Genomic DNA, 15554 nt, shown 5'->3' with positions numbered 1-15554 from the left:
ATTCAATTTATTAGGGTCCTCAGCCTGAGCGGAGGGCACAATTTTTAATTTGCATTTTGAGGAACAATGAGAATTAATTAACATGTCTGTAAATGTGACAGAGTGGGACAAAATGCTAGTTTCCAGCCAAATGATAAAATAGGGAAACTAACAAGAAATAGATAAAATACAGATTAATAAATAACATATGCTCTGCAGTTGGAAACGTTTCTTTTCTTCCCCCCCCCCCCCCCCCCCCAAACTTGAAAAAACTACTTGGCCCATTGTTTTAATAAGGTGAGATTTGAAAGACATTTCCCAAACAAGTAATGTGACATTTTAGAATGGAGAAGTTTGGCCTCTACCTTTACATTTAAATTGAATTTAAGCCTAAAAACAAACAGAAGTTAAGAATTCAAAGTTGAAAGTCTGCAACAGATCTGTATTTATGACCCAGTCATTTTTAGATATTGTTTTAAAAATTGTTTTTCTATTTTTCTTTTCTTGCTCACATATAATATCTAATAAAATCTGTCTTATCTTTTCATTTTTGATGTGTAAGGTGTGCTGGAAGAGGTCAAGAAGCCAACAGAGCTATACAATAGACCTTATCTTACATGAGAAATACAAATGAAACTCAGATGAACGCTGATAAACGAATAGTTATCTGAAAAGTGTATAGAATCCTACAACTGCAGCTGTCAAGAAATACAAATAATTTATAGCTGTGCCAAAAAGTTTGAAAACCAACCATCAACTGTATAATCCTAAGTAAAAGGTTATTTTCGTTGCCATATTTCACTAGCTCCACTTCCAATAATATGTATAAAGAATATATCTTTAATAATGTATTTAGTGCTTTCCTTTTGTAAGAATATTATTTATAGATAATTAATACAACAAATAAATCTTTTTTTTTTAAACACAACATTGTAAAACAGCACATTCTTAAGCAACCCTTAATTAAAAAAAGAAGAATTATTTGAGTTCCTAAGCTTTAAAAACACCTTCAGAACATGGAACTAACTTACAGCTTTCACAGAAATGTTGGTGTCTCAGTTATTTCATCATAACTACAGTAAGTGATGTTTACTGAATGATAGATAACTAAATTAGTTACCACACATTTGAGTGATCTTAAAATAAAGGCACTGGTAGACTGAAGTAACCAGTGTACCTCTTAACCTTTGTGCATTTGTTGATTAAGTTGATGCAATAATTGGGACAATATGAGGTCAGGCTGCTTTGAAAATAACTTTATTGTCCATAAGAAATAACAGTGAAAAGAACAGGACATACCACCATGTGCATTCTGTTTCTCACTTCCAACTCTCGAGGTTTGCACTGCTGAAGCTCCTGCAGGAATAAGCCTTTGTACATACTGTGTAGCTATGTATCTCTAAATGCCACAGGGAGTATATGGATATAGACTTGCTGTAGAGGTAATAAATGTTCTAACATTTAAGAGCAGTTATATCTGTAATATAGTTACTCGTGCATTCTTTTGACAAACCTGAAATCTGTGCAGAGAGAACAAAAGCTTCCACGTGATGGAAAGACATGAATTTTTCTTCTGTCTTAATTTAAAAGAGTCAAAAACAAAGCATAACTTCTTGAGTTATTTCATTGAAGGCAGTCCTTAGTTTTCCACTTTGCTCTCAGCCTGTTTCTGAGAGTCAGGCTGCTTCACGACCGCGCAGTCCTTCAGAATGATTAGGAAGTTTAAATATCAAAGGCCAGCTCACCTTACGGAGAGAAAACAGCGGCTTTGCAACAGAGTCACAGTTTTTATTAAAGAAAGCCTACTCAAAACGTAACAATAAAAAAAATTAAAGCACTTATTTATATATGGACACTTGACAAATTCAAGCTTTTTTAAAATTCCCATCCAACATCTGTCAAATTCAAGCATTGCTACAGACTGCTTTCCTCAGTGCCCAAGGAGCCCGGTTCCTGCAGAGAAGGAGAGGAAAAATCAGAAAAACAATCCCAACATAAAACTGTCCAGTTACTGACCCACACTGAGGATAGTATTAGAAAAACCCCAGTGTTACATAATTATGTAATGATGTGATAAATAAGGTATTAGGTTAACTGATTAGACGGATTAGCAATCGCTACTTTATTTGTCTTTGACAAGCAGTGCAGTCGAATCTGGAAACTTTGGTTGATTCATTTCCTCCTGCTTTCGTTTTAGGCTGCTGAGTGAGTGTACCGGGAGGTTTATTGGCTCATAATTAATTATCTATAATTATCTGATGAGGATATTTTAACATATAACCTCTTCATAAAACTAAACCAGGATGTACTCCCGAAGATTTCTTCTGTTTAAACAGCTGTTGTAAACTGGAAATCCACTGACATGTTCAGCTGAATGTCTCCAGTTTACGGGGTCACTCTGTAAAAGAGTTATTAAACCAATCTAATTTATGGTCAGAGGGGGGAATAAAAACACTGCATGTGCTATCAATCAAATCATTCAGCTTGCAGGCCCTGCCCCTAAAATTCCAGGACTTATGGAAAGTGCTACCCCCAGGCTGGAACAGTATCTTGATTAAATGTATTAACCCAGAAATAAATTTAGACTCTAATTCTTCTGGTGAAATAGATCAAAGTTTGTTTCACTAAGTCCATGGTTCCTGGGGAAAGTTCATACTGTCAAAAAGCACCTTTAGAGCAACTATCAACCCATTTATGACCTGAAAATACCAATAACTGACTCAAACTGACAGCCTCTGCTAATGGTGAAGGAAGGAGTCGCTATCTGAACAAGCAGAAACATTTGACAAAACGCTGGTCACATAAGATAAACTTCACCACCACTAACAATTCCTGAAGATTTTCTGTTGCAATCTCACGTCAGCTTATCCCAGCTTTGCCCCGTAATTATGCTTTGTTCTGGGAAAATTCCTGGAAAAGTTGGAATGGAAAAACGCAGCTATTGGCATTCAGACAAGCAGCTTATTTGGTTAAGTTCTGAGGACTTTTATGCAAGTGTGAAAAAGGCTAAAGGGAAAATTTACTCTGTAAAAACAGACCTACTATAAGCCAGAATCAACAGGGAGCCCTACATATGTCAAATTCAAACATTTAAAGCAGTTTCTCTTTTGCTGTGAAGTAAATGGCTGCACTTGTGTCTGATGCTTCCCATGACTTCAGCCAAAGATGAGACTTCTGTAGTTCTGAGTAAGAGGGAAAAAAATGAGCTACTGCTGTCATCACTAGTTTAAAATGTTTATTGGCTTATGTTGATGAATTAGAGGAAGTTAGGGACACAATAAAAATATTATTTTTACTCTCCTCAATATTATTTATGTTTATTAATATTAGTTCTGGTGCTTGCTAAGACAAGCAGATTTTGGCAAACTCTTAAATTGTCCTCTTGCCATCTCTGACTGGACTGTCCAAGTCTGAATTCAGAGCGATTTTTTAGTATCTGTCAGCTTTACTGCATCATCGAAAGTAAAATTCTTTCCAGAGAAAATGACGCAAAAAAAGGAAGCTCACCTTTAAATCCCTCTTCAGGCATTCTCACTGTGAAAGAAGTGATTCAGAGTGAGAAATCTGGATTTACATTGTTGCTGAAAGAGCTCAAGTAGAGATGCAGATCAAACCACTCACCCTGATAGACATCATCCATTGCAGCGTAATCTGCAATGGGCTCATCAGCCTGAAAGAAAACAGCAGACAAGATGTTTCATCTGTTACCACAATCCAGACGGTACAATGAGAGTCAAGACTACATCTGTACAAGTGGAGATGTGTTTCAGGCGGAAGAAGCAGCTGTACCTTTAGACAGATGATGCTTTCAGGGATGACACCCAGACTGCCCAGTGTGGCCGAGTCATCCGTTAGACTCTTTCCATCGATTGAGAGGTTCTGGTCAAACGGAGCCACAGAGAAGGCGTGCATAATCTGCAGGGTCATAGAAAAGTTCCTTTGTGAGTACATGGCTCCTAACTTATTTTAATTATAAGAACTAAACAATCCAGTCACCTGGAGCCCTCACCTGTATTTTCAGCTCTTTCAGTGTTTGATTGGCTGACACAATCAGTGCTTTCTCTCCTCGGAGTTTTCTGTGCCGGGTACTTCTCCTAATTCCTCCCTGTTTGGTCGAGTTTGTTGTTGAAGCAGCGGCAGGTGATGCTGTACTGCCGTCACTCAGTTTTAGTCGCTTGGTTCCATCTTCTGACTACAGAAAATGATTTGATAGCACAGATTTCAGACTGCAAGCCAAACAAGATTATGCTTTTTTCCTTCATTACTCTTGATAACCAAAAAGAACCAACGTTTTCAAAAAAGTCAAGATCAGAGTGCAGCAAAGACAGATAAAAGATAGAAAGATCAAATGCAACAACCAATGTAGACAAACAGTAGAAACCTTTTGTTTGTTTTTTTGTTCAGAGCCAAGTGTCCAGGTTCACAGCTGCAGTGTTTTTTGGACTCACCTGGCTGAAGTCTGGATCTCTCTCTCCATCCATCTTCTGATGATCATCCCTCTCCTCTTCTGCCTCAGAGCTGCTGGCATTCATCTCTGGAGCTGCCTCCTTTATCATCTGTGGACGGACGATGTGACAACACAAAGACTGAAATGGATGCAGCTTGTTATAGCTTCAATGATCAGGGTCAGGGGTCTGCAACCTTCACTGTCATAGGAGCCGTTTAGCCTCAGCTCATCTTGACTGAGGTCATTCTGGAGCCGCAAAATCTACTTTATCTTCACAATAAAGACTATAAAGTAAATAATATTCCATACATATATAGGTGAAAAATTGTCTGAGAAAGAATATTTTTTTTGAATTCATGAAATTGTACATGTTATGTGTTGTTGTTTTTTTACTTTTAATAAATTAGCAAAAATGTCAAATTTCGTTTTGAAATTTCAAAATTTGCAACCCCCCCCCCCAAAAAAAAAAATCAAGTTTCAGTTATTTGCAAAATTTAAAAAAATGAAATTCTGAAAAATTTGCAAAATTTTGAAATTAAGTAATTGCAAAACATTCAAATGAACAATTTTGATATTTCAAAAAATGTTAATTATGAAAAAAAAATTAGAAAAAAAATAGAAAATTTGAAAAAAATGTGGAAAATTGAGAAAATTTAGAAAAAATCCATTAAAATTTTTGCAGACCCTTGATCTAGGTAGTTCAGTTTTCATACCCTCTTATCTTCGATGACTTTGCGGATGTAAATGGTTGCCTGTGTGTACTCTCTGAGGTCTCTCTGCTGCTGGAAAAGGAAGCTCTCTCTGCACTCCCAACATAGATCTGAACACGTGAACAACACTCAGTTACAAACAAATCAGTCAAGCACAGTAAGAGACAAAACATAAAGAGCTTGTTACATATTTGAGTATTCCAAGATCAGAATCTTGAGTTCTTTATAAAAACTGTAAATGCAATATGATACAGCCAATCCGTTTGAGCCACCCTCTACATCTATTCCCAGGTGAGTGATTTAATATATGTTTTTCAGTCAGATTAAAAAGGTAGGTCTGATATTTTTCAAATGGAGCTCGAGCTGTCTAAGAGCTACAGGCTGAAGATTTATCCAAATTTCTAAGCCTATAGGTAACTTGGTCATTATATTTGTGCACTTCTGATTCTTTAAATGTCTTGAGAAGAGAATTTCAGCAACCACCTAAAGCTTTAAACTTCATACTAAGCTCTGCTGACTCACCTGGCTGAGTCGTGTATTGAGTGGAAGGGCCGCTGGGGGTGCTCTGGCTGAAGCAGTGGATGGAGATGGGCTGGTCAACTATGAAGAGCCTGCTGATCACTTCCCATTCACCAGGCCAAAGCAGAGCTATACTGTGCAGGATAAACAGCACAACATGAGACTGAAGCAACGTTCAAGCAGTCAGGCATCACCTCAGATAATTTCAAATAAAATTTAGTTCAGTTTAAGAAAATGAATGCATGAAAAACAACCTCATGAGGTCCAACTTGAAGCTGTTACTCCAACTAATGTCCAGTTAAATAATCAAAACTCACTGTTGTGCATCTCCATTGATGAGAGAGTCGTAGGTGAACATGAAGCCTCCGTGAGGACAGAGCAGCAGCGTGTTTCCCACATTAGACACTGGAGAGCATTTGGTCGGTCTCCTGTGAAACACACACAAGCACGATAAATAAAATACTTTGCAGCATTAATATATTTTTAAACTCAATCAAATCAGAAACTCAAAATTTATCACACATGGCACACATTGGATCCTAAGGCCAAACACTTCCTAAAGAAGGCTGAGTCCGTTCAAAAGGCTTAATAGTATAAAAGTTGTTTTGTAAACGTACCTGATGAATTTCCTCCACTCATCCACAAAGAAAAGAGGAACAATATAGAGTACGTCGGTGCCCTGAAGGGAAAAACAATCAGAACACAATATTCAATATATTTACATGAACTAACAACCATTTTGTTTCTTATCATGATGCAGAGTGATGAGGCACTGTATACATTTATAGATACATCAGATAATGAACTCCAACAGAACATGACTCAAATTTGTAAACTGATTATTATCTTTAGTTACCGTTACCCGTCACAGCCCAGTGTCATGATGTTTGCACCAGCTCTTACTTTACACTGTTCTCCAAGTTATTTCCATTTAAACAATCGCAGAGCGAAGTTAAGTTATTAACTTAAGTTTTTTTTTTAATGTTTTTAAGACTGACACTTTGGATCCTACCTGAGGCCACTTTGTGAGTACCGGCCGGTTCTTCTCATGGAAGAGGTTTAGTAGTTGGTTCTTCTGGTCCAGAGCCATCATCTTACTGACAGCCTCGTTATCCTTTTCCTCCTGCTCTAATGTCTGGAGACACCGCAAAGAAAAAACATTAACTTGAGCACAAACCCACTTATACAAATAAACTGACTGAACTTGTTTTTGAAGTTTAACCCCTATCAGTGTTTGTTAGTTCTTCATGAAGGGGCAGAAAATGAACCAAATGGATGTAATCTTAACTACAACAGGCTTATCGGTGACCTTCTCTTAGAAAATGATGCAGCTGTAGGGCTTACACACAAAATACAGGTGGGAAAACTACAGGATCAGTGTAGTGTGAACATATTTCCCGTCGACTCACCAGGCACTGCTGACAGGACTCCTGGTTCTTGGTGAATTCAGGGGCTTTGGGGAAGTATTCCCTCAGTTTAGTCCAAACCTCAGATGACACCAGCTTGCGCTCGGTTTCCAGGATACTCAAACCACCTGCAGAAGAAACACGTTTAGGAGCCAACATACAACAAACTACAAAAAGATTAAACCATTGTGTATTTTGGAACATGTTTAATGACTGAACAGTGTTTGATTAAAAAGCTTCAAAGATAAATGGAGATGGTAGGACTGTACCATGACTGCAGACAATGTCTTCATTGAAAGTCTTCATATCGTCCTCGTTGCCCTCAGAGAGCTCCTGGCTGAACTCTAAAATCAAGCAGTTCAAGACAGTTAATGTCACAGGAGTTAGTTTTACTTTCTAGTGAATACCAACCACATATAATCAGTCCTAAATCATCAATCGGATGAACCCGATGGTCCAACCCAGAATGTCTTTTGTCAAATACCGCAAAGAAAAGAAAACAAACTGTTTTCGGCTGCATTTCTTAACCATGCACATAACAGTCTTAGTTATTGCCTTAATTTTTTAAGGTGTTACTAAATATTTGTTGCATTTGCCTTGCTTTCTAATGAAATACCTGCATATCTACTGATGTGCCTATCAAGGTTGGTTAGTGTAACAAACAGATGTTATGTCAATTTCAAATATTCACTTTTAGGCCAATCTTGTAATGCTAAGTAGTAAAAAAGTTACAAATAGCCTGTTTCATGACTACCAGTACTCAGGCTACTCAGCAGAAAAGAAAATTTAGTTTGAGACGAATGAGCACAAACTCAGGACGCAGCCAAGAGAGAAACAGTCACATCCATTCTCTTCTACCTTTGCTGTTGTTGCTGTGTGGTCCCTGTCCATTGGTCTGTCCGTTGCTGTGTTTGGTTTCCTGCTCGTCCTCCTCCAGCTGATCCAAAGCCAACTGTCTCCAGCTGCGCAGTGATGCTTTACCCACCCAGTACCCTTCATCACTATAACACATGAAAACAAACAGCGTGAAGAGCCAAAGTTAAATCTCTTTTCTCATTTTCCATCAGGAGTGTTTATTTGTGGCTATAAACACGTCAACTCTTTATTTTTTAATGTACCTTCCAGCCCCTTGTAGTAAAGCCAATGCAGCTGCTTCAAATATACTGACAGGTCTAGATCTGCTTAAATGCTGTTAAAAGCATTGTGAAAAAACATTCGTTGTGATTTTGCACCATATAAATAAAAATAGATTGATATCCTGCAAGTGTTTACCTGAGTGTGCGTTTGACCAGGTTAGTGATTTCCTTAAAGTCTTCGTTGAGTTGGTTCTTCAGCCGCAGCACTCTGCACCGCTGACTTACACACTCTCTACACAGTGAAGAGGCTGCAGAAACAAACACAAGTGAGATTAGCAAAGTAAGTCTAAGTCATTAGCACAAAGTTTTAAATCTTACTGCAAAAACATTTTTCATAGAATGTTAGAAATACACCACTAATCCATTGTACGGTAACTTTGTTATTTAATTGTAAAGTGTTGAACTGTTCCAGGTTTGTAGGATGAACTCAGAGCTTCTGATTCACTCACCGTCCAGTCTCGGTCCTCCTCCGTAGCGCTCGTAGAGGAGCTGAGCAGCTTCCAGAGAAACTCTCTTGGAGTCAGCCACCTTGTCTGGGTGGAGTTTGCCATGAGAACACAAGTAGAGGGTGTTATCGATTTCTTTAGTGGCAGTGGAGTCGTCCAGCCACTTCTTCAACCAGTCCAGCGGCACAAACTCATATGGCTCACCTGAGGAGGAAAAGCAGAAGTTATTAAGCATAAACAGATACAGGGTCTCTGACTGCAGATATCCAGGCCCGGTCTGTGAAAATACGAACAAATAACATCCCTCACACACTGATATAATGACAGAAATTATCTGGAAATAATAATCTGGCTTAGGTTCTGTTCAGGTGGACTTCAGGTGATTAGAAATTTTTTTTACTGACCATCTCTTGCAGGTAAAAGCTCGTACAGTTCCTTGACCTCCTCGTGCTTTGCTTTGCCTTTATCCACGCTCTGTTTTCTCATGTCAGCCATCTCACTGCACCACTCCTCAAACTTATGGTTGTCTTGGTCCACCAACCGCTGGAGGAAGGCTGAGGAAGAGACACCAGTAAAAGAAATGATCAGACAGGAAACATAGGGCAGGCTGTAGTTTTGGTACGAACTTGTCAAAGCAAACAAAAGATGAAATCCATTCTGTATAGTGTGGTTAGCATCTTTGTTTACATCAAGGAACAACGACACACAGCAAACACAAACTCAGAATGAAAAATGGGTTAAAACTGTTGCACTTACTTGGAACCTCGACGTTGGTCATTGGGGGATCTGAACCTTCATCTTCTTGGACTTTATACACCAGCATGTAAGCGTTTCTGGAGCAGTGGTAGCCTTTGCTGCATTTTGGCTTTCGTGTTTGGGATTTTACTGTCTCAGCTATAAAGCAAGAACACAAAGATGTAAAAGCAAAAACTTTCAGAAACTCTAAACACTTGGAAACATGTTAAAGGACTGTAAGGACAATCTATTTGGTGTTGATTGCAGTAACACCTGGGCCTGGAATCATTTGGTTTTATCCAGATTAAAGACTCTGTTTCCTATAAGCGCTATTACTCATTACCCACAGTTTTAAAATCTACATTTTTAACTCTTTTAGGGAGCATTTAATAAACACTCAGGCAGGTAAAAGAACGGGACAGTTTAAAAAAAGTTAACTGTCATCTCCCTTGAGTCAATGACACAGACTCCTTGACATAAATCTTTTCTTAGGTGACAGAAACATCTTTGAGTGACCATTATGCCATACTCACCGATGTCTTCCTCAATGCCGAGCTGCAGCTTCTTGCCTTCCATCTTCTCTATTTCCTCGTCATTGAATTTGTACCAGTCTCCAGTGCGAGCGTCTTTCACATGTGCGATGTAGTGGCCTGAGTAGGCACTGATGCCCCGATGGATCAGCACTGCACTCAGCTCATAGACAAACTTCTGGTCTGAGAAAATGAATAAAAGAAGAGTTAAATGTCAGCAGTCGATCAAAGGTAAGCAACACCGGTAAAGATTTTGATTCATCAATATAAGACAATCAAATGTGTTATCCTCTCAGGTTGTTATAGTGTCAGACCCACTTAAAAAAATAAAGGACTTGGTCTCGGTTGTTGCATTGATAGACAGAGTGTCTACTGCTTCCTCTTTAGTGTTTGGTGAAAAAATCTACACAATGTGAGTGTGTGTCATAAATCATGAAGCTGATACCCTGTTTCCCTTCCATGAAAGGCCCCATGTCCAGCTGCTCTGGAAAACTGATGAAGGTGTTCAGCTTCTTCTTGTGGCCTGTTTGTCTGCAGACAAAAAGACATTTCAGTCAAACCTCATCAATACATCAGGCACTAGAACTAAAATCAACAAAATACTGTTTTTAATAGATTTTCATTGAGAGTCTGAACAGCAATTAAACAAAAGCACAAAACTCTTTCACAATGTGATTAAGTTTGCTCAATGGATGTAATACTTTTACACTGTGGATAAGCACCTATCAAAGACAAAACGCATGAGCTGCAGGTTGAGAGTTGGAGGGAGGCTGTGCAGTTTGATCCTCCGGGTGGCGTTTTGTTTACTCTGGCAGCTCTCACAGAAGTAGCGGTTCTCCCCTTCCAGCTTCTCCTCCTGAGCAGCGGAAAGGAAAATGGTGAAAAATAACTCAATAATGCATTTTCAGGATATTCATTTAACTTGGAATTTATGGATTTATGAACAAACACTGAGTTTCGTCAGAGGTAAGGATGCTGAGTGCATGTTTAGGTATTCAACTAACCTTCAGAAACTCTGTTACACACTCGTTGAGGTTCTTGTGGCCTTGGATGTTCAGCTCAAGCTCATAAAATCGAGAAAGCAAAGCAGATGATCGCCCACATTGGCTACAGCTGAAAAAAACACAAACAACGAGCAAGTTATCAGCTAAAATAGAAATGTTCTGACTCTACTTTTTCTTTATGGCACCAGCTCAGACACTTAACCTTGAGTACAACAGATACCCTACATACCACCAGTGCTGACATCTCTTTAGTTTGTTGTTGGTATTTTACCAGAAAACATATGATTTTTGGGGTTCATTCATTATGTTACTGAATACATGTATTTCACGCTGACTGTCGTCTGAGTCCAAATGCAAGCTCCAGTAAAGTGATAACTTTAACTTCACTGAACAACATCTTGTTTGGATGTTTAAAAACCTGGGATCTTATTGTCTCTATTAACTGGGCTCCACCAAAGCTCATTCTTTGAAAAATGTAACCACGCAGCTGTAAAACCTAATCTTACTGATGAGTGGCACCACTTCTGTTTGATCTACCAGACAGCGTGGCTTTTTAAAAAAATGTCCTTTGGAAGAAGAAAAAGCAAATCTCTCTGAGCAACAAATACATTTTCCTACACTGTCCTCTGTGCTTCTTACTGCGTTTACTGGCAGACAAGTCTGTTATGTGACGGCTGCAAAGGAAGTTTGTGACACATCCAAAAATAAATATTCTTTGTTCAGGAAATCAAATTACTTCCTTGGAGTGGAAAAACTTAAAAACAGACCTAGTCACTGGCCTCAGACACTAACACCTCAGAACTCAGTGGCTCTGTTAGGTTCCCAAAGTACCAACAAAGACTTGATTTTACTAAAGTAATGGGACAAAATAAAAAGCAGACACTCCTGACATAAAAACAGTCTGTCACATTAATCATCATACAGTATGCTAAACGTCAATGAGCAGAGGTGACAGAGTAAGGCTGAGAAAAAGAGACAGCCACTTTGTCCTGCTCTTCATTTTCTCCCCACTAATAAGATTTACACAAGTTTTTCTAGGTCACATCAGCCCATGAGTGCCAAGAGTCAAACCAGAAAAAAAAATCAACTTCAGCACTTCAACAGTCATCTACCTCTGTTCTATCAAATACAACTTCATCCTACACCAGTAATCTCTGGTTGACTTAATTTTAAACACATTTGGCTGTGAAGAACGTCCCCATTCTCTGTTTTACAAAAAAAAAACAAAACGTACATATAAATATGATCTATTCTTAGCATGTGGGGTGAAGTCTGATGAGTTTTCAGTGCTGGCTGGACTTACACAGTAACGTAGGAGAACTGTCCACAGAACTGTTGCTGGATGACGTTCTGCAGGCTGGGGCTCTTCTGCTTGGACAGCGTGTCCTCCAGTAGAGACATGAACAGCTTTGAAAACTCCTGGGCATCCTGAAAAAGATATTTTATACTTCAACGGACTGTGATGAACAAACAAACTCCTAAACTAATGCTGAATCACAATCGCTGTGAGGATCAACAGTTAAATCACAGTCTATAGTAAGTCTCAGTTTGTAACAGGATATAACTTTTGGTGTCTTGTGGACACAAGATGCATCAATTTACGAAGGAGACAGCGAGAAAATCTGAGCATTATCCTCAAGGTAAAAGAAAACAACAAAATGTGACCCTTGGCCAAAAAATACTGATATTTATTTCAACTTCAGCAGTATATACTTCTAAGGTAATTTCATGATGATTTGCAGGATTTCATGTTGTGGTTTACCTGCTGCTGTCCTGTGTCCAGACCGAGGGCTTTGACCAGCCCCGAAGGGTCGATGTACTTTCTGTTGCTGTTCTGCAGGAGCGCAAACAGGTACTGAAGATGCTCACAGATGGACTGAGGCTCGTAATCTGATGGACACACAGATGCCATTAGAAAAACAAAAACACTTTCATAACACTGTAAGAAAAACAAAACAATAAATAAGAAGTTTGCAGAGTAGTGAACACTTCAGTTTTCACTTATGTCTTCAAACCACAATCATGTCATAATATTTAGAAGAACTGTTTCTGTTTCCTACTTCATGACAAATATCAACTCAGGACAACAACATAGCCTTACAGATGTTAAGAAATTACATCAGCAAAAAACATAAACTATAAATCCTTTTGCTTTCATGACTCAGCAAATATAACCATTAACACGTGGCTGCAGGACAATATCTGAGGAGAGTTAAGGTTGTGGCAGTAAGCAGAATAACAGAATTATTTAACACAATACTTACAGTAAACAGTTAAGTTTTAGGTGACAATGATTTCTTTGAGTAAAGTAAGAAAAAATTACATCTGCAAAACCAATGTTTGTGTCTAACTTTGGTATTCCACCCATTACCCCTGGAGCTTACATATCCTCCACTTTTATCATTACAAGTATTTAAGCTAGGGCTGCACGATTATCGCAATCGCAATCGCAATCGCAATCGTAATGTCAGCACATGCAATTACGTAATCGCAAAAGAGGTTCTCGCAATCGCAATGTCAGCACATGCAATTCAGATTTTTCTCCATGATAACCAAGCAAGTCTGTAGACTCATCATGACACAACTTTTTTTATTAAATCGCAAGCACAATTGCAATCGCAATATTGTCCACCTAATCGCAAATCGCACCTTTTCCCCAAATCGTGCAGCACTGATTTAAGCACACAATAAACAGCCATATTCAGTAATGACAACATAGCACAGGAAGTGAGAGCCTGAATGTTGCTGGTGAGGACAATGAAGCCTTCATAATATCTCTAACTGATGGTGCATACAAAGTGAACATACAAAACAGGGTGCAACATGCTCATTTGGCCCAGGAAATGAGGGAATGCCATGACATATTTTTAAATACTTGAAATTTCAGTCATACCAGAGTCGGAGTTGTGTTCCTGGGCTCGGGAATTGTGGCACTGATAGAGGCTCCTCCGCAGCTCCAGGTTGTGGAACCACACTTGCAGGAATGTGTTGACGTAGCATGTAGCACCTAGGTTGGTCAGGCCAACAAATGTGTTCTAGAAGCAGCAGAGACAGAATCAAAGAGACATTTAGATAATGTTCAAATCTCCTCTGATGTTTGCGCTTGGGGGGGAATGAAAAAATAGCTTTGACATACCTTGTCCCGTCGCTCTGAGTTTGGGTCATCAATATTATGGAAAGCATTTTCATCAATCTCCCCCAGCCATGCCTGTTCACCTATACCTACAAGACAGTTTGGGTTTCCTTTGCAGTTCCTCCTACAAAAAGAAAGCAGACCATGGTTAACTTTAGTTTCAATTACTACTTTGTAGTTAGAGTAACTTTATTTTATAAACAATTTTTTTTTTACAATCTACACAAAAAAACTTAACACAGACGTCAGTTGCATGGGCTATGGTGTTTATAGTGGATGCAATTCACAACACCTGCCCTAAAGAGGGCCTTTGTGTGAACAAAAGATAAAAACAGAAAGTTAAATAAGAAATAGAAAAGAGGAATGGAAACTGGGTAACACATATTGAGGAGCGACATAGCAACAGAAAACCATAAAGAAATAAAAGTTTGTTGCTCTAACCACTTTTTTTTAAAGTAGTGAAGTTTCCAAATGTTTGTGCAGTTGAAAAGTTCCAGGATTTGTCTGATGTTTCTGAAAATGAAACTAAACACTGTCACTTGGAGCTGCTCTGGTGGATCTTTTGCAACTTTGTCTATGTATCTGTAAAATATCTGAGGAGCAGGTCCACAGAAACATTTAAAACCAAGCTTTCAAGAATTGATCTCCACAAGGCTGGCAAAACTCTGCAAAGTGATATTCATCCGCCATATTTCTTTTGTAGATACACAAGTTTTACACACACAAGTCAAATGCTTGTTTAACTGTTATAACCAGTGGTGGAGAATGACAAGCTGTATTTAACTACTCTTTAAATTAGTTTAATGAACTAAAGCTGTCTCTGTGTAGCTGCCTTTTATTTACTATGGTTGGTTGCCCCTTCATGAAGTAGATGTATATCTGGAAATATTTGGCGTGTGAGTTTAAACGTGTTTTTTAAATACCTATGTATTTTTAACATCACTTATTCAAGTAATTTAGGTTATTAATAATATGACTGCTTAAACTTTCACCAATATTGCAGCTATTTTTGACCAGGAGCATGTTTTGAAGAAGTGTCTTGTCCACCACTGCGTAAAATATCATTTATATTTTTGCCAACTGGAAACTACAGCAATTAATTCTTTGGAAATTATCTTTTTTTTTCGTTTTGATGATGAAATAAACCGTTCAGGCCATTTTGAAACCTCAAGTGTTGAGCTGCATACTATGAGTGCTTGTCCATCAGCTAAGGGACAAATTAGACTACCAGAGCACATCATATCACTCAATAATAAATTTTGATTCATGTTACATCAACAGCACATCTTGTAGCCGGTATTTCTCTGACAAAAATGTTATCGGGACAGATGCTTGAACATAAGGAAAGTGTACCTGCAGGTTCCTCTCTTGCAGGCCGGGAGATTGACACGATATGCTAACTCGATATGCTCCTGTCTGATTTCTTCAGGTTTCACCGATTCCACCCAACGCCAAGCCGCTTTCTCCAGCTGTAAGCGGGGCGCCATAGTCCTACAACAGTAACCACAG

At 38.6% G+C, this 15554-nt stretch overlaps 1 protein-coding gene across 3 annotated transcripts in view; it reads right to left on the bottom strand.

The window, feature by feature from the left end:
- Positions 1-1223: 1223 nt before the first annotated feature.
- The window catches only part of usp48 (ubiquitin specific peptidase 48), a 14919-nt gene continuing 588 nt past the window's right edge, over positions 1224-15554 (bottom strand). For all 3 annotated transcript variants that reach the window (XM_074667078.1, XM_074667069.1, XM_074667060.1), the window contains exons 2-28: positions 15399-15536; positions 14049-14169; positions 13806-13947; positions 12675-12802; positions 12216-12340; positions 10913-11021; positions 10631-10764; positions 10354-10439; positions 9912-10091; positions 9400-9537; positions 9048-9197; positions 8647-8847; positions 8334-8445; positions 7920-8062; positions 7331-7405; positions 7065-7189; positions 6668-6790; positions 6273-6334; positions 5973-6083; positions 5659-5789; positions 5140-5246; positions 4428-4535; positions 3989-4171; positions 3769-3894; positions 3601-3649; positions 3487-3513; positions 1224-1932 (exon numbers count right to left, since the gene is read on the bottom strand). In XM_074667078.1, the coding sequence (XP_074523179.1) occupies positions 1910-1932; positions 3487-3513; positions 3601-3649; positions 3769-3894; positions 3989-4171; positions 4428-4535; positions 5140-5246; positions 5659-5789; positions 5973-6083; positions 6273-6334; positions 6668-6790; positions 7065-7189; positions 7331-7405; positions 7920-8062; positions 8334-8445; positions 8647-8847; positions 9048-9197; positions 9400-9537; positions 9912-10091; positions 10354-10439; positions 10631-10764; positions 10913-11021; positions 12216-12340; positions 12675-12802; positions 13806-13947; positions 14049-14169; positions 15399-15532 (3153 nt within the window). In that variant the 5' untranslated portion in view covers positions 15533-15536 and the 3' untranslated portion in view covers positions 1224-1909. The remainder of the gene's footprint in view (positions 1933-3486; positions 3514-3600; positions 3650-3768; positions 3895-3988; positions 4172-4427; positions 4536-5139; positions 5247-5658; positions 5790-5972; positions 6084-6272; positions 6335-6667; positions 6791-7064; positions 7190-7330; positions 7406-7919; positions 8063-8333; positions 8446-8646; positions 8848-9047; positions 9198-9399; positions 9538-9911; positions 10092-10353; positions 10440-10630; positions 10765-10912; positions 11022-12215; positions 12341-12674; positions 12803-13805; positions 13948-14048; positions 14170-15398; positions 15537-15554) is intronic.

Source organism: Halichoeres trimaculatus, unplaced genomic scaffold (genome assembly GCF_033239565.1).
Source record: "Halichoeres trimaculatus isolate MK-OKI-2021-1 unplaced genomic scaffold, fHalTri1.1 fHalTri1_scaffold_1, whole genome shotgun sequence".
Classification (NCBI taxonomy): Eukaryota; Metazoa; Chordata; class Actinopteri; order Labriformes; family Labridae; genus Halichoeres; species Halichoeres trimaculatus.
Note: the sequence above shows the minus strand (reverse complement) of the source record. Positions and strands in the feature narration are given on the sequence as shown.